This window comes from Sinohyriopsis cumingii, chromosome 1 (assembly GCF_028554795.1).
Source record: "Sinohyriopsis cumingii isolate HCF-2022 chromosome 1, ASM2855479v2, whole genome shotgun sequence".
NCBI classification, from domain to species: domain Eukaryota; kingdom Metazoa; phylum Mollusca; class Bivalvia; order Unionida; family Unionidae; genus Sinohyriopsis; species Sinohyriopsis cumingii.
Genome location: NC_142961.1, coordinates 79,039,199 through 79,057,318, shown reverse-complemented (window position 1 = coordinate 79,057,318; position 18,120 = coordinate 79,039,199). Strand labels below are relative to the sequence as shown.

Sequence of the window (18,120 nt, the reverse complement as noted above, 5' to 3'; positions counted from 1 at the left end):
TTCAATAAACGTGTTCTGAAAAAGTATATAAACTCTTGTCTTGTTTGTTTTTCGTGTCACAAGTGACATTTCTCACACAATGGCTACCTCTGCTGTCTCTGCTCCCTCTTCCTCTACTGTCAAAGTCATCGACGAACACTTAGATCGTGCCAGTTGGGAGGCTTTGTATCTTCGCCATCCCTTTAACATGCTCATTGCTGGACCTAGCGGTTCAGGCAAAACCGAATTCGTCAAACGTTTGATCGAACATAAACATCATTTGATCGATCGGCCACCTCAACGGATTGTGTGGTGTTACAAAGAGTGGCAATCGGCGTACAGCCTCTTGCGAGAAAGTCAAGGCGATTCCATCGTGTTTGTGGAAGGCATTCCTAAAGAAGACGACGGCATCGTCTCTGACTCCCGTCAAACCCATTTGGTCATTTTCGACGACATGTTAGGAGAAGACGAAGAAGAAATTAAACTGTGGTTCACGCGCAAAGGGCATCATCGTAATGCCAGTGTCGTTTACATCACCCAAAATTTGTTTCAACAAAGTAAAGCCCATCGCACCATCAGTCTCAATGCGCATTACGTGGTCTTGTTTAAAAGCCCTCGAGATAAATCGCAAGTGCAAGTCTTAGCCAAACAGTTAGGAACGCCTTGGCTGACTCAGGCGTACGACGATGCCACTCAAACGCCACACGCCTATTTACTCGTCGATTTGAAACCTACGACTCCCGAGGATTTGCGATTTCGTACCCACTTGTTTCACCACTGGTGCCAAGACGGAGGGCCTGTCCTGTACACGTCTCCGTCCTCGACTTCATTTCACTCCCCATAAAAAAATCTATAAAAACCTCAGACCCTTTTTCGTCTGTCTCACACAGTGTGAACATGACGTCCCTTCAGTCGCATCTTCCCGTCAAATTGATTCGTGCCTTGTATGGCATCAGTCGAGAAAAAAACCCACAAACACGAGCCCGTGTCTTAGAAGCTAGTCTCAAAGAAGTCTGACGATGGTTCACGGTGACGGCACGTCAATTACTCCAAGGAATCATTCAGATTCCTCATCAAACCAAACGCTTTTTCGATCGAAACAAAGTCGCTTTGGTCCAACTGGCCGATCCCCGCATCGACACTCAAACCAAAAAACAAATCATTTTGAAACCTGGAGGGAGCGGTACTCTAGGAGGGGTCATCATTCGCTCTCTCTTAAGATGGGATCCTAATGCCCCCAAAGTTCTCCCCAAGAAAAAAGTCCAACGAAGCCCCAAGAAGAAGAAAAAGACCAGGTCCCCAAGGAGAACTTCTCCAGTGGCAGGACCCTCCTCTGACCAGACACCACCACCACCCCGGAAAAAGAAAAGAAGCCCCCAGAAAAAGAAACAGAAAAAAAGTCCTCAGAAAAAGAAAAGTCCACAGAAGAAAACTAGTCGCAAGAAAGGTACTTCGGCCAGGACGCAACCTTACACTCGCAAACCACGACCTGCCACGGCAGTGACTGCGTTTCCGGCACCCTCACGTTTGTCCACTTCTCCGTTAATGACACCCAGAACTGAAGAGTACTTGGAGACGTTGATCATACCAAGAACTTCTCCGTTGATGACCCCCAAAAGAACTTCCCCAGTGGCAGGACCCTCCCATTTAGCGGCAGTGGCTGCTGCTCACAAAGTACCTTCTCCCAAAATCAAAGTCCATGAAAGATCGGGCATGTTACAAAGTTTACTGGATTTCTCCAAGCAAGAACTGGCTCGATTTAGTCCGTTGCGTACCCCTGCACAACGTGTCATGCCTGTCCTCAAACTAATACGACGTAAAGACAATCAGTGGCGACGCGTACCAGTATAAAAAAGACCTGTGACCAAGTAGGGGTATCAGTGAACTTGTAAAAGATGTCACCTCCAAGAAGCCAAAAAAGAAAGAGACAAAGGCAGACGCGTCATCCGACAAAGCGCTTAGCCAAGCATCGACATTACCCTAAGAAAAGACACAGTCGTTCCAAGAAAAAGAGGCGTCCACAAAGGGGAGGTTTCCTTGGCGATTTTGGGAAGAACATTGTCACCTTTATGACAAAGCGATAGTCCCAAAAAAAGATAAAAGGGTGTGTGTTAAGTCATCGACGTTAGTGTCTGTTTGGTGAATGTCCTGGAACCCACAAGCAAAGATGTCACCCTCCAGAAAACCCCAAGAAAAGAAACGGAAAGGATTGCCTCCACGTTTAGTCAAACATGGGGACATGTTATCTGTCCTGTCCAAAGCTTCTCCACCCCTACGAAAAAAACTCATTCAATCGGCCTCCAAAGAGGTCATCGATACCGTGTGCGAATGTTGTTTGAACGTGTTGAAAGGCATGATCCCTTTGTCCAAACACCAGAAACAATGCTTAGGCAAACATCGTCACGTTCTTCGCCAAATGGTTCAAAAGAAAATTCCCATTCGTCAAAAAAAGAAGATGTTAATGCAACGTGGAGGTATTTTACCTCTCTTGTTAGGCCCCATACTGAAAGGAGTCTTGGGAACCATGTTGGGAGGACTGGTGGGAGCGGAGACACGCCTCTGACGTCCACTAACCCCTCGGACAGCCACAGAACTCTGGAATTATGAGTCACCAAAACCAATTTTACTTAACCTTACCCAGTGACAGTTCCATGGAGGTGTTTTCCCACAACACGTTGTGCTGTTACACGGCCAAATTACCTCAGGCCATCCCCTTAGATCACGAAGCCCATTGGGAAGTGGCTTTAGTAGAAATCATTCACCCGACCCAAGTCCTCAATGTCCTTCCCAATCAAAATTTTTTTGATGTGGAAGTTCATGACGAGCAAATGCAACAGTGGATGGATAGCAATGTCAAATATGACAAGAAAACCCGTACACAAAATCAAAAGTACACCACCTATCACTTGTTCATTCCCCCAGGCTATTATTTTAGTGGTCAACATTTGGTCAGCACCATAGCCTCCAGGTTTAATGTCGTGTTTCTGAAAGCTTTGGAGCATGTCAACAAAAGTGTCACCCTGGAGTACCACAAAGCAGCTCGTCGCTTCTTGATGAAATTTGAACGGAGTAAAATCCTGTCCATTTTATTTTGTCCTGAATTGTTTGACATGTTGGGCGGAGACATGGACATGAGAAAGGCCATGCTCAAGAAAAACGAATTACCCATCGTTTACGACAACGAGTCTTTTAGCAAGTTATTTCGTGCCCCGGTAGAACTGAACCAAGGACTGAATTTGATGTTCGTGTATTCCGATGTGGTGGAGTACAACGTGGTGGGACACACCGCCGTGCCGTTACTGCGTGTCATTCCTTTCAAAGTGGATTCTGCCACGGACGCTGACGAGGAAGGTGGAAACACTTACCACGTTCACCGCGAATTTGTCCATCCTCACTATTTGCCTGTCAGTAAGTCGTATTTGGACACGGTCAACATTGCTATAAAAGGAGATCTGGGACAAAATATTCCATTCACCAAAGGAAAAGTCACGGTGAAACTCCATTTTCGAAAACGGTTCTCTCACGACTCGTAAGTAAGTCATGTATCCAGTGTACCGAGGGGTTGCTCGACAGCGAGGACACGGCTTAGGAGATATGTTAAAATCGGCCTTTCGTTCGGTGGCCCCGGTGTTGAAACCGATGGTGACACGCGGATTGCACGCCTTGAAAGATGCGGCACTGACGCAAGGCAAAGAATTTCTCCAAAATGTCATCATCGACAAACAAAACCCTAAAGAAGCCTTCATGAGGGCAGGCAAAAATGTCTTGCTGCAAACGGGCAAAGACATTTTAGGCCAACGAGAAACACCTATAAATGCCCTGCACGCTACCGAGTCAGGCATTCAGCAAGGACAAGGCAGAAAGAGACGACGAAGAAAACACCCTTTCACCAGACTTCAAGCGAGAAAGGCCAAGAAAAGAAGAACCGTTCGAGACTTAGACGTTTTCGATTATTGAGAAAGAACAAAAAAAATGATGCACCGAGAGTCTTGCGCTTGTTCCAAGACGGAACTGGATCTGTTTGCCATGCCCCCCCACCATGATGACGATGCAAGAATCCCAATGGGTGGAATTTCACCCCGTCTCCTCTTTGACGGATTCCGCTCCCATCGAGTTTGAAATCAAAGGACAGCCCGAAGATTACATCGATCTGAATAGCAGTTACTTGTACCTGAAAGTCAAAATTCTAGATAAGACTGGAGGTGCTATAGACGATGAAGCAGTAGCTCCCGTCAACAATTTCATGCATTCCTTGTTCAGTGGGGTGGACTTGTACTTGAATAACAAACTGGTCAGTAGCAGCATGGATACTTACCCTTATCGTGCCTACCTGGAAAATCTCTTGACGTACGGAATAGATGCCAAGAACACTCATCTCAATGCCTGTGTGGTATGGGAAGCTGACGAATCTACCAAGTTTGAAATATTGGAAACTGATGAAAAGAAAGACAACAATGATGGATTTGTAGAACGAAGAAAGAGAATCACGGGAGTCGACACAAGTTTAGAACTGATGGATCGTTTGCATTTGGACATGTGGTTGCAAGAAAAGTATTTGCTGAACGGGGTGGATGTCCGTCTGAGACTGAATCGTAGCAGTACCGCTTTCCATTTATTGGCTGATAGTGACGGTTACAAAACCAAAATCCAAGAAGCCAGACTCTACGTACGCCGTGTGGAAGTGTTACCTAAAGTGGGAAACGACATCAGTCAGACGTTGAGCAGAACGACCGCCAAGTATCCCATACGACGCGTGGAAGTGAAAACCTTCACCATTCCCAAGGGACAGCGATCCATGATCGAAGATCATCTGTTCCAAGGACAGTTACCCAAACGTTTGATCGTTGGTATCGTCGAGAATACAGCCTTCAACGGAGCTGCCGAAAAAAAATCCTTTCTACTTTCAACACTTTGGCGTGTCCAAAATCGATGTCAGTCGCGATGGCAAAACCTTGTTTACCCGACCGTTTGAACCTGACTTTACCAAGAAGAATTACTTGAGATCGTACTTGTCCCTGTACGAAGCCACCGGACAGTTAGGAACCAATACCAGTCACGGTATTACGTACGAGAATTATGCAGGAGGCTACGCTTTGTGGGCTTTTGATTTCACTCCAGACCAAGGCAGCGACGAGGGACATTTCCACCCTATAAAATCCGGCCAGATTCGTGTGGAAATTCAGTTTAAAGACCGAGACCCTGATGAAACGGTGAACGTCATCCTGTATGCAGAATTCGATAATACGATAGAAATCAACAGTTTGAGAGAAGTCATCCTAGATTACTAGAAACCATGGAAGACTGTTGTCCCTCTTTACCTAGTGGAGAAACTTTGGACATGAAATGTGAGGAGACCGTGGAAAAAGAAGAAGTGATCATGATGAAGTCAAGATGGCCAGAACAAGAAGCCCATTTAGTCTCCTGTTTTGCCAAACACTTGGTCGAAAAAATGACGGAATTGATCAAGAAAAATTGTTATGGATGTCAAAACGATCATCCCAGTCAAATTCAACACGATAAATGCCTGATGTTAAGTCAAGAAGAAAAATTGGACGAGTATCTGGACGAAGCTTGGAGTCTCATCTCGAACAAAGACGTGTTGCACCAGTGGTATAAAGACTTGCGTGAACATTCTTGTCCACCATTAACCACTCAAGAGATCCATCGTATCGAAACTCTCCTGAATCAGAGTGAGGAAACAGAACGAATAACCGTTTATTCGTCAGACATTTTCAAGCAAAAAGTCAGGATCGAATTGACGACTTATTATTACCTGTGAAGAAAAAAAACACACACACAAAACATGGATACCTGGGAACTTTATTACCTTTTGAACCACAGTTCGTATACGGCTTCTTGGAATCCTGTCGTATGTGCTAAAGATGAACTCCCTCATCGCAAACCTAAAGACCATCAAGCTTACGTGATCAACACGGGCGAAAGTCATCTCCCAGGAACCCACTGGGTAGCCGTCTACTTTCCTCAAGAAGGATGTGTGGAATATTTCGATTCGTACGGATTACCCCCTTTGGAAGACGATATCATCGACTTTATGAGAAGAAATGCTCAGACCACCCGATTCAATAACGTGAAATTACAAGGCACAGATTCCTTGGTGTGTGGACAGTACTGTGTGTATTTTCTGCATCATCGCAGCCTGGGCTATTCCTTAGAACATTTAGTGACTCATTTTGATCCTCGTTCTTCTTCGAGAAACGACGTGAAAGTAGATCGATGGTTTTGTGACCATTATGCTTATCTTTTGTCTCAAGCTAGGAAACGTAGTGTCCATCAATGGCCTAATGACTTCCAACAGTGGAAATCACAATTTCATTCACAACGTTGTCAGCCCTGTTTAAAGTAGATTGTAAAATTGAGAAAAAAATGTTTGTGATTTGAAAAAATGTTTGATGTTATAGTGTTGGATTATTGTTAAAAATGTTAGAGTTGTTGTTTAGTGTTAAGTGATTTTTGAATAAAAAATGTTATGTTTTGAAAAAAAATGCCTTTGTGGTTTGTTTAGCTATAAGAATGTTGGATTGATGCTCTTTCATTTCTTACTATCCCTCTCATGACACTCACTGAACGTTGCGGCTCGAAAACCGTGTGGGGGATGTTTTCCTTCACGTCCGCGCTTTGACTTTAAGAACCGGGGTTGTTTCCAGTCTAACCATCCATTGTCGACTCATCCTCCTACGAAGATGTGCTCCAAACTAGCTAAGCTCAACGAAGCCTACGTGAATTTGCATAGGGTCAGACACAGTCTGATACCGAAGCCAGAAGAAATAGAGAATGTGAGAATGTTAAAAGTCACTGAAGACCTGATAGAAGAGCTCTTCAGAGAAGAAGTGAACAGGGAGAAAGAAGAATTGACAGAGAAGTACAGACTTCAGAGACAGCAGCAACAGCAGCAACAGCAGCAGCAGCAGCAGCAACCTGAAGCTGACAGAGGCTTTGTCGAGTGTCGTATCGACACCAAAGAGTTCTTCTTCTCTTTCCGAAGAAGCAGACCTATCGCCAGAAAGTCTATCCTCAGAGGACATCGCATTCTTAGAAACTAAAAAAAGAATGCCATAGCAAACAAAGAACAGCCCTTTTCAGGGCTACCCAATACTCTAGAAAAGAAATAACTATTAATTTGCCAATGTGTGTAGGTAGAGTAGTGTGAATATAAACACTAACTCTTTTATAAAAAATGTGAGGGTATGTGTTTGTGTGTTTGTGTTTGTAAGTGCTCACGTAAGTTGGTGTGGATAGTAGATTAAAATCATGTTTTTTAGTGTTTGAGGTGTATATTTGGGGTTAGATTGGATTGCTTTGCGTATGTGGATAGTCTATTGAAGTAGTTAATAAAAAATTTTAAAATAGTGATGGGTAGCATAAAAAGTGAGTGAGTGTTTCTTTTAGGTCCTCGCGTTGTTGTTTTGGGTCATGATCTAGGTAAGATAAATTTTATGTTTTTAGGGGGATGTTTTCCATCACGTCCGCGCTTTCACTATAAATTGAAACTCGTTCGGCAGTCTAGCTTTCTTGTTGATTGATCAACACCAAAAATGAACACGAGACTGGAGAAACTGTTGGAACTTCATGTGCATCTGGAATATGCCAGGTGCATATTAAATGAACTGGCCGCGGAAGCCATTGTGGAAGAGGGAAGGATTAAAGAGGAGGAAAGAAGAAACAAAGAAGAGGAGGAGAGAAGATATAAAGAAGAAGAGGAAAGAAGATACAAAGAGGAGGAGAGAAGATACAAAGAAGAGGAGGAGGAAAAGGAGAGAAGAAGAAAAAATTTCAGAATCCCAGAAACCGAAAATTGGGATTCTGAAGCCACATATCCTGCCTCTGCTCTCTCCGCCAAAAAGGTAAAAAGTAACTGGGGGACAAGATGTGTATGTGGCGCCAGGCCTGGAAGGTGTCACCATTAACCAGGTGTCCATGAAGTTCCAAAAAAACCAGCCCTTTTCAGGGCTAACCCAATACTCTAGAAAAGAAATAACTATTAATTTGCCAATGTGTATAGGTAGAGTAGTCTGAATATAAACACTAACTCTTTTTTAAAAAATGTGAGTGTATGTGTTTGTGTTTGTAACCGTTCACGTAAGTTTGTGTGAATAGTAGATTATGGGTTTCTTAGCGTATGTGGAGAGTATAGTTTGGGTTTTATTATATGAAATGAGAAAAGTAGGGGATGTTTTCCTTCACGTCCGCGCGTTGTTGTTTCTTTGGTCATGATCTAGGTAAGATCAATTTTATGTTTTAGGGGGGATGTTTTCCTTCACGTCCGCGCTTTCACTATAAGAACCCACAGTATTCGTCGTTCAAACCATTCTACAAAGAAGATGGCTTCTAACCAAATGGACAAAATACAAACATTGCAAGACGTTTTAGACAACTTAGGAATGATGGAGCAGATGTTAATAAGACTCGTTGTTGTTGTTGTTGTGGGGTTTAACGCCATTTTTCAGCACGATAGGCTATACATGGCGGCCAGTATTAATTAATAAGACTCGTTGAAGACCATTATTCCTATAGTCCCCATCGTGTAAAGATGGAAATTAATAACTTAAAAAAGGTAAAGGACAAGGTTAGTGGTGTCATGAAAGAGATAAAGGAGGAGAAGGAGGATGAAGAGGAATGAATAAGAATAAGCAAATGGAACGAAAAAATTGAAAAAGAAGAAGAAAATGAGAAGAGGAAGAAAGAAGAGGAGGAAGAGAAGAAGAAAGAAGAGCAGGAGAAAAAAAAAGATAGAGAAGAAGAGAAAGAGTGTAGAAGATAAAATAAGAACTTGGTGGAGAAAAAGAAGAAATTAGAAGCAGAAGAAGAAGAAGAAAACCCAAAGGCCTTTTTCAGGGCCAGCCATATTTCTCGAAAAGAAATAGCCTTTCCATTGCCTACCCCTTTTTAAATTTAAATTTAAATTTAAATTTAAATTTAAATTTTTAAAAAAAAAAAAAAATCCCATATTCAATTCCCCTTGTCCCTAGACAAACCCAAACTCTATTCCCCCATGTTAAATTCCCCCTTGTACGTAGAGTGACCCACGATTTTTCACCATGTTCAATTCCCCTTGTACGTAGAGTGGCCCACGATTTTTCGCCATGTTAAATTTCCATTGTACGTAGAGTGGCCCAGGGGTCCCTGTAATGCTAATTCCCATTGTACGTAGGGTGGCCCCATTTACTACTGGCATACAACTAGGTAGAAACTACCCTAGCCAACAATCTCGATATGGATAGACGACTAAATTTATTCTGTTTGGACAAAGAAAAGATCAAAATCGTTCAATAGACAAGGAAAATCTGTATAGAAGTTGAAAACTGAAAAAATTTCATAGAAATGTAACTTTAAAATTACAAATTTACATTAAAACTAATATTATTGACCCTAAAATATGACCGCTTTTTTAAAAAGGTGTTTGAATATTTGTTTATATAATTACCCATTCCATCTCTCCATAGGCCCAGTCATCTGGTGTCGGTGACGTCACGGTTGGTATTGGCTGGCGGTACACGTGGATGTCCATGTTATGCTGGCAGAGGCGAGAGGATTGCTGATAATAAAAGGTCATGCATGTAATATTCTGTCGCTGACATTTCAAGATGCAGTCCAGCTTACTTCTTGCAGTGAAAGTTGTAATGGCTATCCCCTTGTTCACACTACTGGTGTTCATGAAATACAATCGAAACGAGTCCTTAAGTTGAGACACGGCAAGGCATGAGCAAATGCAGTAACTTATGCAGGCGAAAGTTTTAGCGAACATTGTTTATAAATTTGCAGAAAATAACCACTTCTAAAAATGTACGAAGCTATTTTCCACTGAAAAAATCGAATGTTGCAAATACACAGAAAATTGAGAAAATAGCATCTGATTCAGAAGAAAAGTTATCTCTGTATCATTATCGTAGATCCTTTTTTCTTTTAAGCAGTATCTAAACTTTCTAAATCAAAACAGCATATCAGAGAGAACGCGGGTTTGGGACTTTCTAGTTACAGATCCCTTAATGCTTTGTAATCATGCACGGCTTGAATTAAACATTTAAAGGCGATCAATAACAATGAGCAGATGGCCAATCGGAAAGCTTTAATTAGCAACATAGTCAATATATTCCTACAAAAAATAAATAGTCATAATGTTTCATATCGATTATGAATTTTAAAACGCGTACCTCTTTTCTTCGCTCGCGGAGACGCTCCCGAATAAACATTTTCAATTATAAACAAATACATATAAAATCAGTCAGTTACAGTCATCGTTTTTTAAATAATTTTGTCGAGCAAACTATAGGGACTTTCTGATTTTAGAGGTTTACGATACTCGGTATCACTGCCTTTTAATTTGAACAAGTGTTCCTCTTTTTCGTGCCATTTAATTCACTTGCAAATGCTGGTCGAAATTATTTTTAATGAATGATGTAAATTGAGTTTCATACATTTTCCGAAATAGATATTTAATAGAAACTATTAAAAATAAATTTAGACTGGAGCATAAGTAAGACAGTTTATATTTAAATCTATCATCTTATCTTGTAGCTATATTGCAAGTATTCATTCATCAGAAGTGACATGGAAAAGTGATGTTATGTTCAACCTGTGGTAGGTATATAGTATGCAATTCGTCAATAATTCTTCTATTTTGGATAAAACGTATCCATTTAAAGGTATAACATCAGTATGATAATTGGCCATATTGGCTCTTCCAAAAAGGAACTCTGCATAACTTAGTTACAGACAGTTTATCTCCCCCTAGGGATTTTCTTATTAAAGAGGGATATCTTTCTTATATAGGGGACGCTCTACATATATTATAATCTTCTGGTGAGTGGGTGTGACTTCGTCAAGAAATAATTAATTCCTATTTTAAGATGAGCCTGTGGACACCATTTCTTGATACAAAAAATGCTAGAAGAATTATTTATTTAAAGTGCTCATTCACTGGATTAACATATTTTGGGATTTTTGCGAGTTCATTAAAAGACAGTCTGGATTGCATTAATTGGTGTATCAGGACATTCAAGACAGGAATTAATTCGTGGCATTTTACACTTTTGGACTTTGTTATAGGACATTTAAGATTATGTGGGACTCATTTGCAATACTGTAAATGTCATTTAAATTTTCACTTTAACATTCAGAAAAATAAGATGTTTGTTGACTTTTATTAAACTTGTTGGGTTTTTTCATGTGACCTAGTTTAAGACCCAGAGTCGTAACAATATAAATTCTAGGATTTAGCAATTGGATAGAAAACATTTGATAAGCAGCCGACTGTTACTTTTGGGATAAAGTGATCACATTTGAAGAATCTGCATAACGTCTAGGGGCGTATGTACCACATATTAAATTTTGATAAAACTATATCTCACGCATTTAGCAAGTAAAATGAGAGAAAGAGAGAGAGAGAGGGAGGGAGGGAGAGAGAGGAGAGGAAGACGGATACAGACAGACAGGCAGAGACACAGAGTGCCAGAGGGAATATCTACGTTTTTGGAGTAGATATATATAAAAGTATATCTACTTCAAAACGTAGATTTTGTCATATTATATAATTTCTTAAGTCGTCAATTTACATGTTTTCTACATTCTTTGCCTATTAAATTTACAACTGTATTACAACATTGATAAAAATAAGTTCCTAACTTTTACATTTAAATCTTTTTCTTTGAATTGTGTAATTTGTCCAAAAAAAATGAAAGTAATAGTACGAAAATGAAGACATTTTTAGTTTTTTTAACATAATCTCATGCGCGAATTGATACTGTTGGGTGGAGTAACTAGAAACAAAACAGAGGTGTTATATCTTTGTATCAGACAGTCTTCATAGCATAATTTCTTTAAACAGAAGATATTAATGATTGTGATTTTGCTTGTAAATGGTTATTTTCGTTTTCCATTTTGTTTATTTCTACATCGAAATGTGTGTGTGGCCTTGACAAGATGGCAGTCAAGCTCGGTAGCAGTCCACACAAATCAACGCCCAATTTATCCATCGTTTTCAAACACGAGTTTGGTGCGAATTCAAATTGTTTTTTAAAAATTGTATTACTATATTTAAACACGAGTAGGGTCTTTTGGGGGTGGGGTTTGTATTTCAAAACAACGTGTACCATTTACCGTTGAGTATTACTGTATGGGTGGCACACAGCAACAGGTCTAGTAAGCCTAGTCACTGTCTCCATGATTGATGGAGGAAACTAACTGTAAAGTAGTTAACAGCTGAAGTCTGTTTTTTGCCGTTTGGATTTCGTTACTAAGCGTTTTAGATGGCTTATTATTGATTGCATAAATGTAGATTAAATGGTTCACGGTGACGCATTTTACGATGTGTACATCCTGATGTGGAAGGATGATGAGAAAGAGAGCTGGAGAGAGAGAGAGAGAGAGAGAGAGAGAGAGAGAAGGAACAGAAGAAGAAGAAAAAATAATATGCCTAAATATAGAAATACATGCTTTAAAAACAGATAAGGCCAGATATATTTCCTAAACGGGAAAATGTAGTTCCAAAAGTCGTATCGCGATGTGATGTTTCTACCACTAATATATTAATATATTTCAATATCTCACTATAATATGGAAGGGAGAGGCTGATTTCTAATGCATGTTTAATATATTCTTGAAAATAAAGCAATGAATGTTTGGACACTTCTGTTGCGAATAGGATGCAAAATGATTTTAACAGTATATGAAACAATGCAACGCTCGAGTGTGATTTGGCTGCTAGAATTCCATGATTTGGCTGCTGGAATTCCATGTAGTAGTATTATTAGTAATAGCAGCAGTCGGAGGGTTTGACTGCACTTCAGCACAATACTGACTATATGGTCACTAATAATACAAAAATCAACGAAAAACAGATGAACCTGTGAATGCTATTTGAAGGATACAGCATCCTTTCTATTGGCACAGATTCATATTGTGTATAATTTGACAATTGTTCATACTGAAAAAAAAATAAAGAAAACAACGACACTTCATTTCGTCCCCACTGCATGACATTACCAACAATATCTTATAATATGCCGTTACAAAACAACCTAAACTCATCATTTCGTCTGCGTTGACAAGGGTGTAACGTGCAAGTATTCGTAGGTTTTTATTAGTTAGGGTAAAACTATCACCAATTATTTATACCATTATTAATAGTTTGTTATGTAAATCATTACACTTATATATCACTAATATATTAAAATTTAAGACTTGCTTAAATGTAATGACGCTAACATATTGTGATTTATACTATTAAGAAGCAATCATACGTGACAGCCAGGTTTTTATGGGCAAAGGCTAGCAGGAGCCTATTAGTAACGTCTGTGGATTCACGTGTTTTCTCCACCAACTTTGCCGATGACTGGGTTTGTAATTTTTGGTTGTGGGAAAGATATGTAAAATTGACATAATGTACAAAAATCAAAATAAAAGTTCAACGTTTTTAAATTGTGCTGAACGTAATGCTACGAACGCCTTTTGTGGAATAAGCCGGGATAATAATAATTATTAAATTTTTTATCTGAGTTTAATTCGTAGATAGTTTAGGTCAGCTGGCTGGCTATGCATGTCAGTGTGACGAGCAATGTGAAATTAAAAATGTCTGGCTTCAGCTTAAATTTTATTGATTACAAGTACGAAAGACATGTAATGTATAATTATATGCATTATCTGCTTTTACACTACAGTGGCGTAATGGATCGTCTATCGGATGATTGTCATAAAGATCTCAGAATAATCGCTATATTGCTGTCTGGTTCTAGTATTGATAATTAGGAATTTGCTTTCACCAGAAAGATCATAGCTGTTGTGCGTGGGAGGGGGGCATATAATTTTAAAATTCTAGGAAATCCCTTTCCTTTTTGACAGGTAGGGTATTCCATTTGAGAATACATGGATTAGGGAAAGATTTTGATTTTCAGTACAAGTCTGACATTTAATCAAGAGAGGTTTTGTCGATTTCGTAAATTGTATCTTATCGTTTCCCAGTGCAAACAATGAAGCAGTTCGTTTAAATAACTTGGTAAATCACTATAATGTATGAAAAGTGTAGAGCTTGTGGATCTTCTTCTTTCGGAGTGAGGTGGCCATTTCTTTTTTGTAACTTTAACGGTGCCACTTTCTTTGACGGCAATTTCTTAATAAAGTTATTCGGCAAAGATAAAAGATTCATAACAAATATATAAATATCTTATGCCAGTAAGTTCAAGCGGACGATCATGGGAACGGAATACGCATTAGTTCCATATACAAAAGCGTCTCCGTGAGGTAACTGTCTAAATATGACGTCAAATAAAGTGAAGAAAAAAAACAGCCAATTTAACTAGTCATTTGTCTAGTCAACACAAACTCTCGTCTGGAGGAACAAATATGTCCTCGGTGAAGAGTATTCCAGTAAAAGTTGAAAGGGTTACAATTCCATATTTGTTAGCAAACTCCACAAAATAGTGATAGTGATAGACACAAGGCAATTAAAAATGCAATTGCAAGATTTATTCTAGAAGATCTGAGACCATTTAGTGTCTGAGTAATGATGAATTTATAAATGTAATGTGTTGGACCCAAGATACACTGTACCATCTCAGACACATTTCGCAGAAAAGGTATTCCAGAGATGGTCAAGGAGCATATAGATAAGGTCGTCTAGAATCGAGAACGTACCTGTTGCCTTGACAAGTGATGGGTGGACGAGCCGTGCCACACAATCTTTCCTTAACGTAGCAATGTCGTACGTTATAAAGGACTGGGAGCTTGAGTCGCACGTTCTCCAGGCGCGGAAACTTCCCGAGAGCCATGCTGGTACTAGCATTGCTAATATTTGACCGACGCGATTTGTGAATGGTATTTGTGCGACAAACCACGTTTGGTAAAGGACAATGCAGCGAACATGACTGCCGCAGCCAATGATACAAGGTGCTCTATCCATCTCAGGTGCTACGCACATACGGTGAACAAGGCCGCAAGGAAAGTATCAAATTTCAATGCTGTGTCTCACATTATCCGCTCAATAGTATTATTTTTCCGTAGACATAGTGCTGCTGCGGCGATCCTTTTTTTTTTTGGAAAAGGAAAAACATCTGGAATTGAAAACATTTACCTTAATCAATGATGTCTACACATTATGGAACTTGGACATCATGCAGGGCCGACAAGAGCGGGGGCAGGCAACCGGGGATATATCAGTGGGGCTCGGCCCGTAAGGGTGCCCGGGCCGAACAACACTTTTGAATTTTATAAAAGAAAATTTTTGTTTGAACAAAAACTAGGAAAGGCCATGGTGTTTCTTAACCCAGGCCCGTGATCGCTCTCTACGGCCCTGTGGACATGATGAGAGGTGTTCCACTGAGAACTATCACAGCGTTGTTGAACATAGAGAGCATGCCTACAGTCTCAATCATACTTCTGCTCCAGAAGAATCTCCTCTCGAAAGATTTAGTCGTCAAGGACAACGATTTGGAAGTGGTTAGGAAAATGCAGAAAGCTGTAGCAAACCACCTGTCTTCCATTTACGTTTCGTTTTTCACCTTTAACTACATCTTAAGTTATTAAAAAAAAAAACACCTTTCCCAAATATTTTCATGCGTACTCTATGCAATGTTGTCTAGCTATAACAATATTTTCATTAGTCAAAATTAAGCTGTGTTGCTTTTCATTTATTCAATAAGCAGGACATTTTACAGGAATGTATGGTGCTAGATCCAAGTTTCACCTCTAGATACTAGTTTTCCACTGTTCGTAGGCAGTTTATTACATTTATCTTAATCAATTCCTGACAAACGTGATCCCTTGTTTGGATGACTCTCGTCATGCATGCTTGTATGTAACCTGTCTTCGCATCTTGTGACATAATTACTCTTTGCTGCAATGCCAAAAAGGAAAAGGAAATAGAAAATATTTGTAAACATTTTCTTCGTGAAATGATTTACATGCCTGAAAAGGAACTGAAAATAGTTCTAAAACCATCCATTATTTTGATGATTCATTTGTCCTCCGGCCAGCCACAGTCCTTAAAAATAAAAGCTCATTATCTCTGGCTTAATGTGATCACCTTTTTCTCTTTGTTTTACTACCCGCTCCCATATCCGACCCCCAGTAAGTTCCTTTGCATCCACGCCGAAATATATTTGTAATATGATGAAATAATTGAAAACAAATAGATTTTTAAAAGACAGTGTTATGTATATTTGATTTAATTATATCTGATTTAATATATATTTATTTCAATTTAATTGTTTGTCAGTTTAAAAAAATATTTTTCATTACATATATTGTAATGTTAATGTATTCACAAGATATGATACTTTTTTCAGGAAATAGTTTTACCTTGACTGTTTGTTTCATAAACACCAGTTGTTGATCTAAATCCTGGCTTTGTTTCAAAATTTATAGCAACCATGGTAAACAAGTTCTATCTTTATTTTAAAATGATTGGTTGTTGTCGAAGACATGATGGGACTTCGTGCTTAAGATGTAAACACTTTGTTTTATTTCTTAGAGTATAATGATTTGTTTCGTCAGGGTCACACTGGGTGTACGTGACCTTTAACAAGTACGTTGTTTCTATAACCTTCGAGAAGATGACCACGTGACCCCTTGTTTACGTTTTTGAAGACCAGATAACCTCTATTTTTTAAATTATTCTCAATAGAAGCTGGTCTGTTAAACTGGAAGTTGTATGTTGTGCTGTTTGGAGTTATTTCAAATTACGTGGATTTAAAAGGATTGAATCTGTTATTTTTCGGGAAAATACATGTGCTCATGTGAGATTCTTAATCAGAGACATTTCGTATAAGAAATTTATTCAAATTTCCAAAACGGGAGTGATAATTATTGTTTCTACAAGGAACCGTATACTTCAACACTACAGATTGCAGCATACGTCATCGTCTTCCATCTTGAATTTTATTTCTTCGTCGGGATTCCAACTTGAAATCAGAAGAACATTTTGTTATTAGGTTTTCAAAAAAATTATTCGTGGATTATTCTTGGATTATTTTTGGATTTAATTCTACAAAACCGTAACTTCATATTTTTCATTTTTGCAGAATTTTTCCGGGGAAATAAATTATTGTGTTTTTTAAAGCTTGTTGTTTTCACTCCTTTTGTGTTCTTGTATATTCGAGCCTAAACACGTGACATAAGAACAGTGAAATCTTATCTTTATATGTATCATTTATTATTTATTTATTTATTTGTTTATTTATTTATTTATTAACCAGTTTACTACACCAGTGCTAATGACTTGCCACAATACATATCTGAGTCGGTCATCCATGTCTCCGCCCTATCAGAAAAAATGAATGAATCTAACTTATTTTTGCTGCACTTTTTGTAAGTAACAGGGAGAAGTAAAAGAACCTGTAGTTATTTAATCTGGAAATATTTCTACAGTTTTAATATAACAGTGTTTCCGTTATTAAAAGATAACAAAGATAAAAGTACCCTATGACAGGAAGGTAGATACTTCAGACAAAAAGTTATATTGCTATACTTTTGTTTAGTGTATTTTTATAGTATGCAACTTTTATTAGTGGATTTTAATTGTTCTTGAAAATGATATCTTATCACTTTCAAGTTTGTTCCAATTTTATCCAAAGTGTTTTACCTAATCTTTTGTCATATGCACATAATTTGAACTAGTTCTTAATAATGCCTTTTCTAAACCTCTTTACGGCTTCATTTAACAGCTGTCTCGTTTTAGAAAGCATAAAGGACAATACACTCAATGACAACACTTTAATTGAAACTCCATATTCACAAGAACGTAACCCAGATGAAATTGATCTTAAACGTCAGTAAAATGGAGAAAAGAAACAAAGAAAAGCACAATCGATCACTTAGAGGTAGGCTAATTAATTCAATTAATTGAAACCAATAACAGCTCTTACCATTAGAGTTTTAAATTACACAAACTGGAGAGGATGTCAAGAAGAATGCTTGCCAATAAATGAAACAAAGAACATGAATAAAAAACTTTTTGATCAATATAAAAAGAGTTTTCTTTGGTTCAGCCTTCAATGAATGTTGATTTCCTGAATTCCCAAGAAGAGGCGTCTGAGTATCCTTTGGACACACACACACACACACACACACACACACACACACACACACATATATATATATATATATATATATATATATATATATATATATATA

The 18,120-nt window shown here is 38.8% G+C and overlaps 1 protein-coding gene across 1 annotated transcript in view; it reads right to left on the bottom strand.

The window, feature by feature from the left end:
• The window catches only part of LOC149807185 (uncharacterized), a 31,854-nt gene extending 21,898 nt beyond the window's left edge, over positions 1–9,956 (bottom strand). Inside the window, exon 1 of the mRNA XM_089934888.1 lies at positions 9,422–9,956. Within this exon, the coding sequence (XP_089791014.1) occupies positions 9,422–9,742 (321 nt within the window). The 5' untranslated portion in view covers positions 9,743–9,956. The remainder of the gene's footprint in view (positions 1–9,421) is intronic.
• Between the last annotated feature and the right edge of the window lie 8,164 nt (positions 9,957–18,120).